This window comes from Nipponia nippon, unplaced genomic scaffold (genome assembly GCF_047370975.1).
Source record: "Nipponia nippon isolate SJK-2023a ecotype South Korea unplaced genomic scaffold, ASM4737097v1 scaffold_5, whole genome shotgun sequence".
Classification (NCBI taxonomy): Eukaryota; Metazoa; Chordata; class Aves; order Pelecaniformes; family Threskiornithidae; genus Nipponia; species Nipponia nippon.
Window position 1 is genome coordinate 70,888,869 of NW_028262369.1, and position 17,980 is coordinate 70,906,848.

General features: G+C 46.3%; 1 protein-coding gene across 11 annotated transcripts in view; it reads left to right on the forward strand.

Moving 5' to 3' along the window:
* The first annotated feature begins 500 nt into the window (after positions 1 to 500).
* PLEKHM3 (pleckstrin homology domain containing M3) overlaps positions 501 to 17,980 on the forward strand; it is a 94,439-nt gene continuing 76,959 nt past the window's right edge. The window contains exons 1-4 of one of the 11 annotated variants that reach the window (XM_087734618.1): positions 501 to 542; positions 687 to 766; positions 10,736 to 10,866; positions 11,650 to 12,512. In XM_087734618.1, the coding sequence (XP_087590744.1) occupies positions 11,909 to 12,512 (604 nt within the window). In that variant the 5' untranslated portion in view covers positions 501 to 542; positions 687 to 766; positions 10,736 to 10,866; positions 11,650 to 11,908. Of the gene's footprint in view, positions 543 to 686; positions 767 to 1,219; positions 1,330 to 1,715; positions 1,899 to 7,544; positions 7,578 to 8,998; positions 9,233 to 10,520; positions 10,867 to 11,649; positions 12,513 to 17,980 lie in introns of those variants that run through there. The other 10 variants (XM_087734619.1, XM_087734623.1, XM_087734620.1 and 7 more) reach the window with 10 other exon arrangements.

A 17,980-nucleotide genomic window follows, 5' to 3' on the forward strand; every position in this document is an offset into this window, starting at 1 on the left:
TGGTGCATACAGTTGATTTAGAATAAAAAGATCAATCTTTGGCTGTTACCCAGTGAAGAAGCCATTCATCTTTAGGAACAGGACTTAAAATGTGTGGTGCTCTAGTAATATATTATTTGTAAAGACCAAGATTAATTAATCTTCAGTCAGATAAACTGGTATTTTTTTGTGCCAAAGGCTTTCATTCGTCCTTGCTGTCACTGAAACAAGATAACCCATACGAACACAACTTTGTTAATTGTGCCAGCCACATTTTGCAGTATATACTAAATGGTTGGTGTGTGAGGATGAGAAGAAAAACTACCGATGGAAGCTAACCTAACACCTGCTTTGTTGTGGACTGTGAATCCTCTTTACGGACTCAGTTCAGCACCGCATTTTCGCGCGGTTGCATGTCAGCACCAACCCTGTCTCTGCTGCTCAGCGCAGCGCCACTGACTCCCCTGGGACGCAGTCAGTGAAACAGCACAGCGCCCGTGATTTTAAATGTGACCGCGGTGCTACTCAGAACCGGTGTGCGTACACCGGCCATCAAAATTCAGGTACATCCCTAATCCGCACATGGGTATTTTTCGCCATGAGGTTATTTTTACAGGTCGTGTCGTCGGGTGGGGTGCCATGCTACATACCAATGAAATAAGCAATTTGTAATTGTCTTGTAACTTTCTGTTTTCTTCGGGTAACAGGTTGTGCCAGAGATCTTTTTGCTGCCCTGTGGCGATACGCGTTCACACGCCGCGCTGCTCCCTGCAGCCTTCGCGCCTCGGTAAGTGTGGAGCGCTTGGGATTGTTAAAAATCCGTTTAGGATTTTGTGTTTTCCATCTCTCCTGAAGCCAAGTATCATCTCCCTGACAATCTCAGCGGCTTTACACACGGAAAGGTGCAATTTTACCCCTTATGCTTAAGGAAGACCTTAAGGTTTTTTTATTATTATTTTTAGGGGGAAACAAGAAGCTGGCGGGTTGCTGGGACACGCGGTGACCGCCGAGCCGCTCTCCCGCCGGTACTGGCGCTGGCGCAAGGCCGGAGGGGTACCCGCGGCTGCCGGCGCCGCCCGGGCGCCTCTGCCCGGGCCTCCCCGGGGCTCCCGGCCGGGCGGGCGGCGGCGGCGGCAGGAACCTTGGTGCCGCGGAGCCGTTTCCCGCGGCGGCCGGGACGGCTTTGCGGCAGGACGCGGCCCCGCCGCCCGGCAGCAGCGCGGCGGCGAGGAGGGGCCGGGCCGGGCCGTGCCTGCGCGCCGGCGGCTCCGCTCCGCGCCGGGCCGGGCCGGGGCGAGGGCGGGGAGCCCCTCCTCGGAGCACAGGCAGAGCGCGGCCCCCGGGCGGCAGGTAAATACTCCCTTTGGTCTGCGGTCGGTGCGGGGCTCGAAGGGGCTGCGAGGTGTCCCGGCCCCTCCGGGGCGGGCAGCCGGGCCGGGCTTCCCGCAGCCTCGGCCGTGCTGCCGGCCCCCCGAGCGCGTATGCGGGCTGCGTGCGAGGGCCCGGGCGCGGCTGTGTTTGCGTTTATAGCACGAACACGCCTGCGGTCATGTGCCCATCTGGAAAGACACGTTCCCGTCTGCATGGAAAGGCCCTCTGCTGCAGGCGTCCCCCACCCATAGCCGCTCACGATCGCAGCAGGAATTCGGGCTGCTCCCCGTCGGGAGAACCAGACTCCAGTGTGTGTAGGCACAGTGTGCAGGCAGCGCTCTCTATTTTAATAGCCCAGAGTATGACATAATGCCCTGGTTTTCTTACATTGCAGTAAAATTGCTTCTTTTACGGAGCAAGAACCCAGACAGAGCCAGTGGAATTATACTTTCTGGAATCAAATAGGCCTGACAGGAGAGTATCTGTTATGTGGGAATGTGTGCTAGCTGGAGTATCAGCAGAAATGCTAGGATCACTGGCATTGCAAGGTAAGATAAGGGGAGAAACTCGAGATCAGGTTTGTGTACGGAATCATGACTTGCTCCTGATCTGTTTTCTGTTCTACAAATATGCACTTATGGCCCTGATCCTGCAAAGATTTACAGACAAATCTGATTTTAGGCACTGCATAATCCCAGTAAGTGACTACAAAAAGTTGTGGTATGTAAAAATAAGAAAGCATCTGAATCTTGGTAGGACCAATGCCCATACACTTTAAGCAACAGTAGTTTTCATCTTGCCACTTTCAAGGCTTATTTATCCAAACTTAGTGAATTAAACTTGGGTTTAAAAAAGAATCAGAAATCTAAAATGTGAAACAGGGCACTATATAGTGGAATGAAGGATCTTAGCAGTCTACAGTAGCCAGATACATCATTCCTGTAGAACTTTATCAGACTAAAGTCACATTATGTGTTAACATTCCAATTTCATCACGTTTTGAGGTTTCTACTGGGCTTCTGCTAAGATCTTCTGTAATAAAGTTATAGTTCAGTTTAGAAAACAACAAGTGTTTGTGCTGAGTAGTCGCACAACTCTGTAGCGGTACGTGTGGTTACAGCCAGCCTGCGGGGTTAGCTGTTGTGGCAGGGCTGCCAGGACCTGAGGGTTTGGGTTGCTGTGGTAGTTTGCTGAACTTCAGCATTATTTGGATCATTGCTTCCTTTCCTTCCCCTGCTCCTCTTTCCCTGATAATTAATGTGCCAAACCACTGTGGTCCTGGCTGTTTGAAAGACAAGAGGAGGGCTTAGTTTGAGGTTTGAAATGAGTTTGTTATTAAACACTGTATTTCCATCAATGTCAGCATTCAACCTCTAATAGATATGGTAAATCCAGGTCTCACTGTGGAAAGGCTTGTACTGTCCCAGCTGAGCTCTTTGGGTACCACAGTTAGAGAGAGGAGTTGGCCACAGTTGCACGTCAGGGCTACTCAGAAAGCTGTGCGCTGGACAGATTCGGATGTCAAGTGCAATTTCTTACGGCCATGCCATGATCTCAGGGAAAAAATGTCTCCCATGTTCTTGTGGGAGATGCTGTGTTTCTTACCCTCCTTCTGGCCTCTGGGGCAATGCAGCTATTATTCCCAGCTGTGGGGTTATACTGGGCCGTGCTGGAGCTTGATCATTGCTTCCTGCTTGGTGTACCCCCAATAAACTACCCTGCAGAGCTAAGTAAAAATTAACTATGTAGTCTGGCATAGATGATAAAGGATTCAGTTATTATATTGCTATTTATACCAGCTTGTGCTTCATCTAGAAAGGTCCCAAAGTATCTTCTGAGTCCTGAGTCCTAGTTAAAGGAGATAAATGTCTTAATCTAGCAGCTCCCCTTCTGTATGTCCTTCATTGCTTAAATGCAGCCACCTTGGGGTGCAGCAGGACATTGCTGCACACAACAGCTGAAAGCTCAGCAGCCTGATTTCCAGCAGTCTCTGTAAATGAGTCCTGGCGGAGCAACATCCCCAAGAAGATGTGTCTTTTATTTCTGTTCAGAACTCACAGGGACAAATTGAAAATGTCTTAATTTCTGATTTCTTAAAAAAAAAAAAAAAAAAAAAGTCAAGCTTTTAAGGGCTGTCTGTCTTTTCTCTTCAGCATAGTTCTAGAAAGTATGGAGTGGGGAGATACTTGGAAAATTTCAGTTTGCATTAATCAGAAATGTTTATATTTTTTAAAAAAAGGTTTTATCTCACCTGGCATATACAAAGTTCTCCCACATCCTAACAGGAGACAAGCTGGTACATCATGGCAGATACAATTAGAAATATTAGACTGAGTCATGTTGTTTGTTGCTTCTTGAATGTCCAGTTCAATCATGTTTCCTCTTGTATTGGAGGAGGTTTGTACCGCCCCTCTCGGGTACCCTGTTCCCTGACAGTCTCTGTACTCTTTGTGCTGAACTCAGGAGGTATCAGGCTGTTTTGTGGTGTCTGTCTGCTTGGCAGAACAGCCAGGAGTTCTTGTAGTCAATGGCAGCATGTAAAATGCAAGTTATACAACTTTAGACAAACGTGTAAACACAAAGCAGATGAATCCAAGCATAGAAATCATTCACTCTCCTTTGGGTTGTTGTTTGAGACTACAGGTATGTTTAGGACTACACTTCCATGCCTCAGGCCAAATCACTGCTCTGCTTTATTCCGTTTGCCCATGTGGATTTTGTGCCTGAAGTGTGGGTTTCAGGTGTTTGCATCCAGACGATCTACAGGGGTGGTGGTAGGACTCAGGAGAGCCTCTGTTCCCCTATGCCTGACATCCATTCCTGTGAGGTCAGCCAGCCAACAGGCAGCATGCACAAGGGGGTAGCCTGGATTGTAGTCTGATGTAATGTAGGAAGGTGCCCACATGCTGATGGGTTTGGCTGGCCTGCAGCCTGGGCTGTGTGTCACCATCAGCTAACTCCCCTCCGGTCAGTCTGCTTTGCTTTCTGTTCCTCTCCTTGCCAAGGGTCCTTCATCCTTTCTGGAGTCCCAGTCCAGCTACTGAGATTTCAGATGGTTACTCATCCACGGGAAGTGATACATCCCCTCATTACTCGGTGGCGCTCCCCAGCCAGGAGGGATGTGTGTCAGATGGCTGCAAGGCAAGGGAGTCCGTGATAAAGATCTCATGAGACCTGTACAGCAGTCAGTCTCTGGAAAAAAAAAAGCTTGCTGTGGTCCCTCTTCCTCCACTGCTGGGTCCTTCTGACCCTCTGGACCCGCTTTGTTCTGGTGCAGCAGGTTGTTGTGCGCTTTTCAGCTTAGAGTTTCTTGTGTTTTAATTACTGTTTCCGAAGTGCAGTTAAAATTAAAGATAATGTATACTATAAGCACTGTTTTATTATTCATTACTGTGTGCTCATCACTGGATGAGCTGTTCCGTAGCTGTGGCGTGTTAGTTCCTCATGCAGGGAGGATGCCTGGGGAGCTTCCTTGTTAAAGGCACTGGGTCAGATCGGCAGCTGGGGAAAATCTGTGCTTCACAGAGTGAGACTCATGTATCCTCGCTAAGGGTCTGCTTCCACTCACAGAATACGCCATTCTTCTTCTTCCCTGGTTTCACCTCTTCATTTCATCTTTCCTCAGGTGGATTTTGTGTTTTGTTTTCTGTAGTGTGGAAGAGATCACTGCTGTCTCTTAGCTTGACTGGGATTAGGCACCAAGTTAATTGCCGCTGTTCCTGCTCTTTGCCTCTCCCTGGTCTAGCAGACAGGATGTGTGAGCTCTTCTTCACTGATAAATGTCAGCAGCTGATTTAGTCCTTAAGGGCAATGAGACTATAGCAAACAGGTGGGTTTGCAACATGGAAATAGTTATGCTTACACTCACAGTTATCCTCTGTAGCACCTGGCCTTATAGCCAAACTTTCCTGACCAGAAAGCCTCTTTCTCCAGTTTTCCTGAGCTTTTCCTGAATATTGTCAGTGGTTTTGTGCAGGACTGTCAGTCAGGAGGTGTTTATGTGAGACACTTTAAAATTGGGATTGTCTAAAATTTTAAGCAATTAATTTCTCAGTTGTGTTTTGGGGAAAGAAGCTTTTGAAGAGAGGCTTTAAAAATGTGATCTAAAGACAGTTATCCTGGCCATGTTGAACCAACTATCATATGGCAACCCCTGAAACTGTGATCCCCTGTTCTGTATGAAAAGTTTCTTGTAGTTTTATCTTCTTTGTGAGGCACTGTAAATTTCATCCAGACATTTAAATAATGAATCTAACAAGCTTGTGTGCTGTGTTGCTCACTCAGTGTACACAGCAGTAGGTCACCTGGGGTTTTGGAATCACTTGGGGCAGCGGCTTGCCTTGTGCTGAGGGAACAAAATACAGCCAGGATACAAGAAAATGTGATAGTTTGCACAGGGACAGTGTCCCAGCTGACACTTGCTCCCTGCAATGTCCCTTATGAAATTCCTAGTTATCAGTTGCCTCTCCAAATCGAGTATGAGAGGCAAGCAGGAGTGTAGCTTTCGATCGCCGCTCAGAGAACTGGCCACTGTATGCATGGGATTCATAACCGCTAGGAGTATAAGTATTTTAAACCAGGACTGCCCTTTGGTTACATACAGACGGCGCACAGTACAATGGATCTGACTGGGGACGTTGTATGCTGGGGTTTCAGCCGCAGCAGCTACGATACTGTGCTTCCTGTACAGCTAAGGGAGAGAGGGCTTCTGGCTGGGAGAGGGACCTAGGTGCCATCATGCTTTGAAAGAGCTTCTGGTCAGAACAAGATGGAGAATGTTTGCTGAGGAGGCCTTGCTACACTGTAAATAAATAAAGCACCAGCTGCCATCTAGTTACAGCAGGGGGATGCTGGAAAGAGGGCACTCCGCAATACCTTGCATTGTGCTGCCACTGTCAGTTCTTCAGCGTTTTCTGCAAGCATTCTGTGCCAGTGATGTATAGCACGGCATAGGCAGTGGTAAAGACTTTGCGTGTGACAAGCAGCCATCTGTGCATCCTCATTCTCTCTTCTACCCGTTCAGATGTGCCCACCTGACAAATACAGCTCAACTTCTTAACTAAGAGGTAGCACCTAAGTCTTCAGCTTCATAGCTTTTTTCAGGGATTCTGCACAGCAGAGCCTGGTTTTCAGGGACTGTCATTGACCGAAGTGCATCCCATTTAGATTCTGGGCAATACTTGGCTGATGTGAACCACAGAGCTAGTCAGAAATCCTTGTAGCAGCAAAAAATTAGACTGTGATTGTTCAAGGTGCCACTGGAAGATATTCAGGTCGCAGGCTGAGGTTGCTCAGACTGACAGGCAGGAAAGCTCATTAGGGACTAGCTGCTCCAGCCCCAGTGGATTGTATTCAAAGAAGCCGTACATCCATCTTTTCTTTAGATCACCTGTTGTTCAGAGCAGGCTTGTCACAGCCCATAAACTGGATTGTAGTGGTCCAGGCCTGCAACATAACAGAAATAAGGGTCCCTGAAGCTGCTTGAATTTGCCCTGCTACCAAATTGTTACCCAACTGAAAGAACATCTCTCTCTGTTTTACTTGTTGGCATTGGAGTTTCAGCCCACAGTTGCAATGCAGTACGAGATAAGCAGAGCTGGTTCCCACAGCAGGTTCCAGGGTGCTGAGAAGGGGATAGGGCAAGCTCTCAGTGGCTGAGGCGCCCCTGCTCTCTGTTTGCATACAGGTAACTTGTAAAACTCCTCTTGTCCTCTTGAGAGAAAATTCTCAGAAACACCCAAATCTTTGCCGGGAATTTGAGCCTAAGGGTCATTAGGAATCAATGAAACTTGGGGGACTTTTAACATTATTACCTGCCATTTGCTATCTTTTGCTGGCTGAGAGCTCCTCTCATCTATGCATTTCGTCCTGAACACATTGCTTGTGCACATCATTGATTGTTCCTTTCTAATTCTCTCTCCAACTACAAGAGAAAAGGGGAAGTCCCTATTTATCTGTTGTGTATCACTCATTGTTTTATACATCTTGATCACCTGTGTACTGAAGAAGAGGTCCTGTGAGCGCCAAAACCAACAAGACTGCTTATCAAGGTGTGGGATGCCTTCTGTTCCTCCTTCCTGCTTTCTCCCTCTGCTTCCCAGTGTTTTCAGATCCATCTCATGCTAACCATTTGTGCTGTGGCTAATTTGGAGACACCCATGTGTTGGCACTGGCCTCCTAGAACGGATAAGGGACCGAGTTTTGCCTGCTTCTCCTGTAGCAGGAGGGTGAGTTTGGGCCTGTTTCCTGTCCAGTGTTGAACAACAGTTCAAGAACTGCATCTTTAAGGACACTACTGCTTTGTCACATCTAGTCGAAGGTACCTGTACAGTTCAAAAGAAAGAGAGAGAAGGAGAATAACTGGCAGATAGGCAGGATGGTGGCATAAACCCTGTTTCCTTAGGAAGCCAAACTGAAGGTGCTGCTTTTAGATATACTTTTTGTATAGATTGGTGAGCTAAAAGGATCTCTTCAGTCACTGGTTCCTAAACACATGCTGGCTCTAGCTTTCTCTCCTGCCTCAGCTAGAATGAACAGTCCTGAATATAACGTGTAAGCTGGGGATACACAGCGAGTGCCTGTTGTGGGGGTGTGTGTCACCTGCAAGATTGCTTTCTACCCTTGCTTTTTTTGCCATGCGATGCTTAGGTATTTTCCCTGGCCTGTGGGGATCCAGAAAAGCACATCAAGAAGTTAAATGATCTCTTCTAGTGTATGTTCCTTGGCATTTGTCATCCATGATTTTTCTCTGCTGTCAGACTGTGCTATCACCTAGGTTAAGTCCTTGTGGCTTCTCTAAGGGAAGTAATCGTGACTAAACTGAACTTCTGTGTCTCACATGGCAAGACCAGTAATCCTTGCTGTTTACCTCAGCCATATGAATAATGTGGCCACTATCAACTCGTGATAGTAAAGACTTTACTCATGTTGTAAGTGCACATTAATTATCTGACATCTGCACATTCATGGATGAAAGCTGTATCTGTGCTAGACAGACATACAGAAAAGCATGTTTTTCAGCTGCTGCAATCTCTGGGTCCAGCAGTTTTTGCTAAGTACAATTCACCATGTTCCTTCACCTTTTTTTTTCAGTAAGACTAGTTCCTGGGGCCTGGATGAGCTGTTAGGTTTCTGCTTCCCATAACAAGTTCCTGCTTACACTTGCCTATAGCTTTGGCAGTCTTTAATAGTTTGGGCTGATGCTTCTCTCTTCCTCTCCTATTCGCTGCCTTAGGCTGAATGTCTTTGGAAAAATTCCGAGAAACAATACATAAGGCAATACCTTTTATAGTAATTTAAAAGGTGTTCATATTATCCTTTTTTTTTGCCTTTTTTTCCCCTTCATGTGAAGGAAGTGATTTCCACTGCTTTCCCTGCTGGAGGAGATTCTGATGGAGCTGTTTACTGCCATATGAAAGTTTGCTTTCATTTGGCACCAAATCCGTGCAGAAGTCTGAATTAAAATTTTGTTGAGTGCCACTGTCAGAAAATGCCAAATTGTGTTTATGGAGGATATGTGATTGCAGAATCCCAGCGCTAGTGGGAATTACTGGCACAGCTCTTTCTTTGATCTAAGGAGGTTCTTGGTGGTGTAGGAAGGGATGAGCCTGCCACCACTGAGGTCACCTTTCACATCTTTATTGAGCAGGACAAACAGACTAGTTTGGAAGATATGAATGCTGCAATTTGTGAACCACGTGATGCAGGGGCCTGTCATCTTCTCATGATCTTGTGAATCAGCATCTTACTGGATATGAGGTCAGTTTGTAGTTCAGCATCAACACACTTGGCTGCATGACACTGGACAGCTCCAGTCTCACAGGATCCAGAGAAACGTGCAGCCACATGAAGCCTCCAGCATTTAAAAATGAACCTGTTAAATGTAAGTGTCAATTTTTTCCCCTTGCTTTCCACCTTTCCTAATGATTTAAAATAAAGAACAGAGCAACATTGCATCTGCTACCACTGAAATGCTTCAGTGGCATGTCACAAGCCCTTCTGGAGTGATTGCTGCTCCAGTCCCTCGAGTGAGAGCAAGGCTATATTCTCTGCTGTATTCACCCCTATGAAACGGCGTCTGTGTATGGGCCAGCCTGTAGCTTTCACTGTTGGCATATGGTTATGTTAGTACTGGTTTTGTTCAAGTGAATGCCTGTTGCAGTTTTGCAACTTCAAAATATCATTCTTGCTTTAAAGACATGCTGTAGGAGGATGTAGAATAACTGGACAGGTTGCACCTCATCGTGTGCCTGAGCCTGTTCCTGGAGCTCCCAAGCTCTAAGGTACCACGGAGCAGAATGCTGTTCTGGGGCTGCTGGCAGGAATGAGCTTCAAGAGTGAACTTCGTGCTGCATTAAGCTGACAATGCCCAGGATGAGTTTATTTCCCACTGCCGCCAACTGGCACAGTTGCACAGCTTTGCGAAGAGTCTGTTTCCATACTGTTCTGATTTGAAAGCACTCCAGATCTGTTGTGCTCAGCCCTCTGGTTGTGGTTCTGGCTCTGCCTTCAGTGTCTTACTCTTCTTGTTGAAGCTGATCCTAGTCCTGGTTCACTATGAGGGTAGTGAAGTGAATCCTTGCCAAGAGATAATGAGAGAAAGATCCCAGTGTAAAGGCTTGAAGTTCCCAGAGTTACGTATGTGATTATTTATTGCTTTTGAAAATTATTTACTTGGAGCATGTTTGCAGAGATCACGGTCTGAACTGCTGATTTGTTAGGAGGGAGGGTGAGCTGCTGCTTTCAAACACAACTGTGTTACGGCTGGCCACAGCTGAAGCAGGGATGGGAGGAAGCCAGCAGGTAATTGCGGAGGGGGTTGGTTTGTGCTACAGGATTCTGTGCCCCCTTCTTCTGGGGCTGCTGGCCTCCTTCCTCCCTCTGGCTTGCTATAGGAAAGGGTACCTATTTAAATGAATTTGCTAATAGAAGTTAGGCAAATAGACTGTTCTGAATTAAAAAAAGAACCTTAAATAGAAGTATTATCTGTCTTTGATGCTGTTTAATAGATGTTTTTTCCTGCTAGGTGTAAATCTTCATGGGTCCTGGTAGCACTTCAGCAGCATTCACAAGCTAATGAGCTGCTAATTATCAGCCCTGCCGGGCTAATTAGTTCTATTAAGAGTGTATTAATCTAGACAGAGCTCTGAGCTAATGCAGCTTTGCTAGTTCTGGGACTTTAGCTGATGTGGTCAAAACTGGGATTTAGATCTCTGACTTTGGGCTGTTCTGCATGTACACACAGGTACTGTGATTTCTCCTAGCAGCCATGAGAGCTGTTCTCCCGCTAGACCAAATGCCCAGTCTCCAGGTCCCAAGAACTTGCACGCATTTGACTAATTTCCCCAGCTTAAACATACCTACCGTGCATTTCCCTTGAGCACAGCAGCACTGTGGATGGAGCTTCAAGAGGGACAGGTTAGAAGGCAGCAGGCTTGGCGTGATGGAAGTCAGCAATGAAACACCACCACAGGGAACAGAACCCCCCTTTCTTCCTCCTCACAGGCGTGAGCTCAGGTGGGTCAATACAGCTCTTCAATAGTTCTAGCCTTGAAGCCCTTCGCTATTCTTACGTTTTGCCCAGTGAGTCAGCTGCTTGGAAACAAAGATCTGTGGATTTGTGACGGTGCAGGATATGGTATATTTTGTTTTGCTGGTAGGATGCTTTTCTGGGGCTTAGGTTGCCACATGGTTCCACTTAGGTTCCCAGTGATATTCTAGAGAGAAACTATGTGCAGTGCTCTGCAGCAGCCTAATAGCATTGATTTATTAGGCAAATACCACAGTTCTGTTTACGCAAACAATTAGGCAAAGTAGCTGCTGTAACCTCATGCTGGTCTCCTAAAATTGGGAGTGCAAGCAATCTGGGAGATAAAAGGTAAACTATTTAAGGCTAGTTGGCCTGTTTTACTAACTCTTCGTTTCTCAGCTTTTTCTTACAGTCCCATGGGAAACTGTACTAAGCATTCCCTAGGTCACTGCGTTTGTGGTGTTAGTCAGTACTGCCTCTCAGTGCAGCTTTCTAAAGCTTGGTTAATAAATGGCATCACTTTGGTTCCCCTTTATCTGGTGCCCCATGCTGCTCTCTGCAGGTTCCAGTTCAAGAAGTGATCATACACAGAGTTCACACACAGTGAACGACAGAAACCCCAAAGGGGTTCTTCATACACAATAATGTTGGTGCCAAATGAAGGAGAAAGTAAAATCAAGGGGGCTGTGACTGTGAAAGGAGTGATGCGATTAAACATACTTATCTGGGAAAAGACCCTTACTGACATGATGTTTTGCTTTGCTTTACAGGTACTCTCCATCACTATGAGCTCATTTCATAGAGGGGCTGTAGCCCGCTCGATCAGTGGTTGTTAAGTCTCCCATCTGAAGACAGGTCGATTTGGTTCCTTTCTACCACTAAGGATTGTGGTTGGTGAAATGTATTTGCCCCACCATCTCTAAGTGAATGGTGTGCCAAGGACAGATGTGAAGCAGCTCTTTCTCTGGATATTGATGTGGTATCTTCTTAACGCATCACGACGCCTCGTGCCCGCCGGCAGCACAGGATATGGAGGCTCTTGAAGTTGATGACATTAGCCCTGCCTTGGAAGTGACTGAAGACTTTTTCAATAGTTTTGATACTAAGCTTGAAAAGATTGTGCAGCCCTCTGAGGTGTACGGTGTACAGGAGGTCCCCGAACTGGTTGGGCACGAGGTACTTGATCAGATAACAGAGACCAGGAATCTGAGGAACGTCGCCTCCTTAGCCAAAAGTAGCCTCATCTGGGATCACTGCAAAAATGGCCTCTTGGAAACCAAAGCTCAGACAGCATTCCCTGCCAAAGACCAGCGTGTGGTGCAAAGGGGAACAGCTGCTGACAACCTTGCTTGGGCAGGGGAAGGGGAGACTGCAGCTTTTAACATCTTCAGTATCTGCCAGCGGAGGAGAGACAGGCCTCGCTCAGTGAACGACATCCTGGTGCAGAACGAGGAAGCCTCCACATTCAAGCCAGGACACAACAGGTCACGCTCCGATATCAGCCATGTAAACTGGGGAGTGGTGTTCACGGGCACCTCTCTGCAACAGCCACCTGCGCCTGGTCAGGACAATAACTGCACTCTGCTCTCCTACCTGGCGTTAACCAAGGGAGAGGACATCCAAGGAAACACAGGTTTGTGCTGATGCTTTATTGTTTCTGTTGATATGAAGACTTTCCTATTTATTTTTAGTATTTGTCTTGAAAGAGGAGCTGCATGTTTAAAAAAAACCAAACCACCCCCCCAAAAAACAACAGTGAGGTAGCTCTTAGGATGATAGAAATCAGCATGGCTCTGTTGTCTTTGATATAGCTCTGTCTGTTTGCCTGCCTAAGTTTTTCAATCAATCTTGACTTCTGTTCCTTCCATGGTTTGAAAAACTAAGCTTGTTTTACTCTTTGCTTCTATTTTGTACAGTTTGACTCGAGAAAAAAATATTTATTTGTTATGTATGTCTGATAATTTCCTTACCTGATTTTCCCAAACTAAAAAAACTTTGAATGCTAAAGCTATTGGGGGAATGGCAAATCCAAACAAAGGCAGTTTTCATAAAAGTTAAAGAGCAGCCATTAAAAAGAGGGCATACAAAGCTTTACTGTGAGGCCTGAGATCTCTGCTCTGTTTCTTTAAGAAACGCTGGCTGTTCAGTCCATAAACAATTAACAAAAACTCAAGCATGCAATTTGTGCTTGTCAATATTAAGGCATCTCTGCCAGCTTTGTGTGGGGTACAGGAAGTCTTGTTATCAGATTGAGGCAGGCGTCTCCAGTGAGCCATACGAAGCGGTATTTCAGCAAGTGATACTTTTTCCTTTTCCTTTTTCAAGCACCACACTGGAAGAGGTTGTGCTCAGGGCTTCGGAAACACTGAACCAGTGTCTTCATCTCCATGATTTATTTTGTAGATGCCAGAAGTGGACTGGGCACTTACGGAAAAGCAAAGCAGTTAGTGCCACAAAGGTTTTGTAATGTAAATAAAGGCAGGACCTAACAAAAGAATTTAAAAATCAAAGGGTTGTAAAAGCGTGCGTGTGTGTATGGTGGAATGGCTCCAGTTATGAATAGGTAGCCTGTTTAGGGTTAAAACAAGCCTTTTGGGCGAGGTTTTCCAGATAAGTCAGCTATTTTGGAACATGAAAACAGGTGCCTAAATGGTTGTGTTTGTGGATGTGTGCATATATAAATATATATATATAATATGTGGGTATATATCTATGTATGCATATATATACACACAAACCTCTACATTATTGTGTTCTATTGTGACATAGTTTCTGTATCCCACAGAAGGGTGCTCTTGGTTTACAAAGGCAAGTATACCTGCTGTTATTTTTGTTTAGGGAGATATATTGCTTCCCATAGAGTGGGGTCTCTGTTCTCTGTCCTTTCCACGGAAGGGATGCAGAACAGGAACACACCCAGAAGCCTGGAGATAGAGCTCTCAGTTTCTGTCAGCTGTATCCTGGGCATCTCATGGATTTAACTTAGCATGTAACACCTTTATATGCCCGCAGAAACACCATTAAAATCTAGCCACTAAAGGTCCCCGATAGTGTTTTAAGCTTAATCTTTTTGGCCCGATTTCCCCACACAGCCCTCAGAAAAAGAAAGGGGTTCTGTTACTTATGCAGTTTATAAAAAGAAAGACCTAAGCCATTCTGTATTTAAAGACTTGTTCATGCACTTATTCAGTGAGAGTGATTTCAAGCTGTCACTGTATCCCCAAGCTGCAAGAAGCAAGCCGCCAATCCAGCTGGTGCTGAGCAGCATAGTCCGAGGCCGAACAGGTCTCCCTTCTGTCAGTCCAGGGCTTAGGCAACTGCAAGAGTACATTGGGGTGCACCCTAATGCATTGCACCTCTGTCTGGGGTGAAGCAAATTACATTCCCCTCTCCCTTACACACAAATGCAAGACAGTGTGATGCAACTGTTCATAAAAGGAAGCAAAATGAAAAATGGAAACAATGCTGTAGGTTTTTCTTCCCCTTCTGGCAAACAAAGAAATTTTATTAGGAACTGCAGTGCTGGGACACGTTTGCTTCCAAAGTCAGGGACCACATATTGCAGTGTCTCCCCGCTCCCGGATGAGTCTCCGCACTTTCAGAAGCTGGGCTGTCTGCAGTGTTGTCCTCCTTTGACCCTGGCTCCCACTTCAGCTGTTCCAGTCCACTTTGCTTAGAAATCATAGAATCATAGAATCGTTAAGGTTGGAAAAGACCCTTAAGATCATCGAGTCCAACCGTTAACCTATAGCACTGCCAAGTCCATCACTATACCATGTCCTTGAGCACCATGTCTATCTGTCCTTCAAATACCTCCAGGGATGGAGACTCAACCACTTCCCTGGGCAGCCTGTTCCAATGCTTGACCACCCTTTCGGTGAAGAAGTTTTTCCTAATATCTAACCTAAACTTGCCCTGGCGCAGCTTGAGGCCTTTTCCTCTCGTCCTGTCACTCGTTACTAGGGAGAAGAGACTCACCCCCACCTTGCTACAACCTCCTTTCAGGTAGTTGTACAGAGCAATAAGATTTCCCCTCAGCCTCCTCTTCTCCAGACTAAACAACCCCAGTTCCCTCAGCCTCTCCTCATAAGACTTGTGCTCTAGACCATTCACCAACTTCGTTGCCCTCCTCTGGACACGCTCCAGCACCTCAATGTCCTTCTTGTAGTGAGGGGCCCAAAACTGAACACAGTACTCGAGGTGCGGCCTCACCAGTGCCGAGTACAGGGGCACTATCACTTCCCTGGTCCTGCTGGCCACACTATTCTTGATACAGGCCAGGATGCCATTGGCCCTCTTGGCCACCTGAGCACACTGCTGGCTCATGTTCAGGCGACTGTCAACCAACACCCCCAGGTCCTTTTCTGCCAGACAGCTCTCCAGCCACTCCTCTCCTAGCCTGTAGCGTTCCATGGGGTTGTTGTGACCCAAGTGCAGGACCAATGGCAGACCCCAGGGAGATACACCAACCCTCTGGAAGCCCTCAAAGGGCCTTGCTGTGTCCGGAGTGGAGTCTATAGCAGGACTTCAAACCAGTGTCTAGAACAGCTTGATAGAAAACCCTTCGTGATGAGAGGAAAAGACAAGAAAAGCGCTCTGTGTACAGCTGGATCTCACAGTGGGATTTCTTAAGCTAGGTTGGGTCCAGGATTTAGTCACCCCATTGCAGTGTGTGCCCAAGGCGTGCCGCTTTAGTAGTAGCAGTGGAGTTCAGTGGTACATTTCCCAGCCCCTCAGCAGGCACTTGTACTGTTTAAATGCAGTTAATGCAATGTAGTTTTTCTCCATACAGAAAAAGTCAACAAACTGTGTTAGAGTGTGATATATTCTTTATTGTTATGATTTCATGTTAAACAGTTTGTAGTTGTGAGTTACAACTGTGAAGATCTCGCATCTATAAAGTAGTTTTGTGAAGTATAGCAATATTAGCACCCTTAAGAAAAACAGGAATTGACAGATTTCCATGAAGAAAACTCTTGGTTTTATACTATCTGTAATAGTGCCAGGTATCTTATAGCCCATCCGTTCCTCGATTTCTCTATGGTACCAGGAACAAGTCCCATTGCTGTGCCCAGTGCTGCCAGAAGCGTAGGTCTTGTCAAAGAAGAGACTCGGTGTGGTCAAGTTCTGGGATCTGGGCGGTGAACCGAGTAAGGGAAGGAAATGGATTAGGAAGAGTGGCTGAAGAACTTCTTGCAGTACTCATCTGTAGCCCAGCAGCAGTCAGTACCTCTAAGGTGCTCAGCCCACACTTTTTCTATTGCTTTTTGCAAAAGTGCAAGGCATTTGTCAGTGCTTGCCGTGTGCCCCCCAAGAGCCTTTCTGTGTGGGATGTTTGAAGGCAGTAGTACCTTCTTTGAGGAAGGAGAACTTCTGTGCTCTGAAAATGCACTCTTTTAACCTGTTTCCTTAACCTGTTCTGTTCAGCTGCTGTGCAGGTTTTAGAAGGTAGTCATGGTATTTCTTCCCTCTGTGTTTACAAGAGAGCCTGCCATAGAGTTTGCTGCTACTGTGAGCTGAGCTGAAAAGAGAAAAGCAAAAGCAAGAAGGTAGATGTTGCAGGTACGTGTATCTGGGACTGGTAATTATTCTCCACAAGAGACCGAAAAATGTATTTTAAGATTGGCTAAAAGCTGCTGCAGTGGTTGAAGGAGTTGTAGTGGCCGCAGCCTGTGGAGACATCCCTTTCCAGGGCTTTAATATAGATTAAACGAATGCATATGAGATACTGAGAGCAACTTCAGCCACTCTTGTCAGTCCTCATTGCGGTAAAGGACTTCCCTCTGGAGCCTGCAGAGGTCTCCCAGTCCTCCAAGGTTGGCCGAGTTGCTGCATAGATTAACTCTTCACAATTTTTTTTCCTTATCTTCATAGTATATTTATTACTATGAGCTTATCTGTTCCTGCTGCTTGCTTTTTTATAATACAAACAAAATGAAACTGGATCCTTTCCATGTGCTGTGAAAGAAAAGGATCTGAAAAGAAGCTGTGCCTTTTGGGACAGTATCTCCTTAGGCCTGCTGACAAAACAGTTAGTGTACTAGAAATGAGCACTGTTTGTGCTACAGAGCAGTGTCAAGTGATAAGTGGAGCTAGCAAAGATGGAAGTTGTAAGCAAATTCAAGGCAGGCTTTTATATTTCTGGGCATGTGGCCTGGCAAACAAAGGGAGAATGCTACTTCTGTAGTATCCAGCGATAGCTTGCTTAGATCATTAAACACAATGTGTGAGCAGTTATCGTTGATAGTCATGTGGATATTTTCATTCAAACACTGCCACTCCCGAGAGTGTGGGTGCTGTAGGACTTTTCCCGGGTAGCTGTTTTGTTTGCCTGCCTTGCCTGTGAGCTTGGGGAACTCCAGAGCTGTCATTGTGCTGAGCACCTGCATGCTGACAAACTGTCCTTACTGCAGAAGGCTGACACCTTGTGCCCCTCTTCAACAAGCAGCTATGGAGATACTCAGCCAGCCCCATTGATTCTGGGGTCTTTGCAGCACTGTGGCATGGCAAAATAGACATGCCAGAGAAAGGTCACTGCCTTAAAACTGGCCAATGGGCCTGAATTCTACTGTGTCGGATTAAGGCTAGGATTTCACCTCCTTCTTTCAACTGGCTGATTTAAAAAAATACCTTTTCTTTCCCCCTCTCTTCACATCTGGTTATCTGGGTGGGAACCTAGTCATCATTTGGGACACTTTGAAGGTATGATCTTGTACTCAGGGTTTGTGCAGGGGATGTTTCAAGAGAGGCTGGGCCCCTCTTCATATACCTCTTGTACATATCGCATGCTTTTCTAGGGTGTTTTTGTGGAGGTGCGACATCTAAATCTGTATTCATGAGCAGCACACCCCTGATTGACAGGTTGGGGACTGAAGGTGATCCTTGAGTTCTGACAAGTCATTTTACAGTGCTGCTTTCTCTTATTCTGGCGACCACACAGACTTTATGTGGGGGTACTTTCTTTGTTTACCAGATATCCTCACCTTCAGCAGCAGTAGTGGTGGCTGCTGCTAGCTCTGTGCCTGTGGTGTCGGCTCATGTAGCATTTAGTGGTACATATCAGTGTGCTGAGCAGGTTTGTGGTGGTGGGTTGCAGAGCAG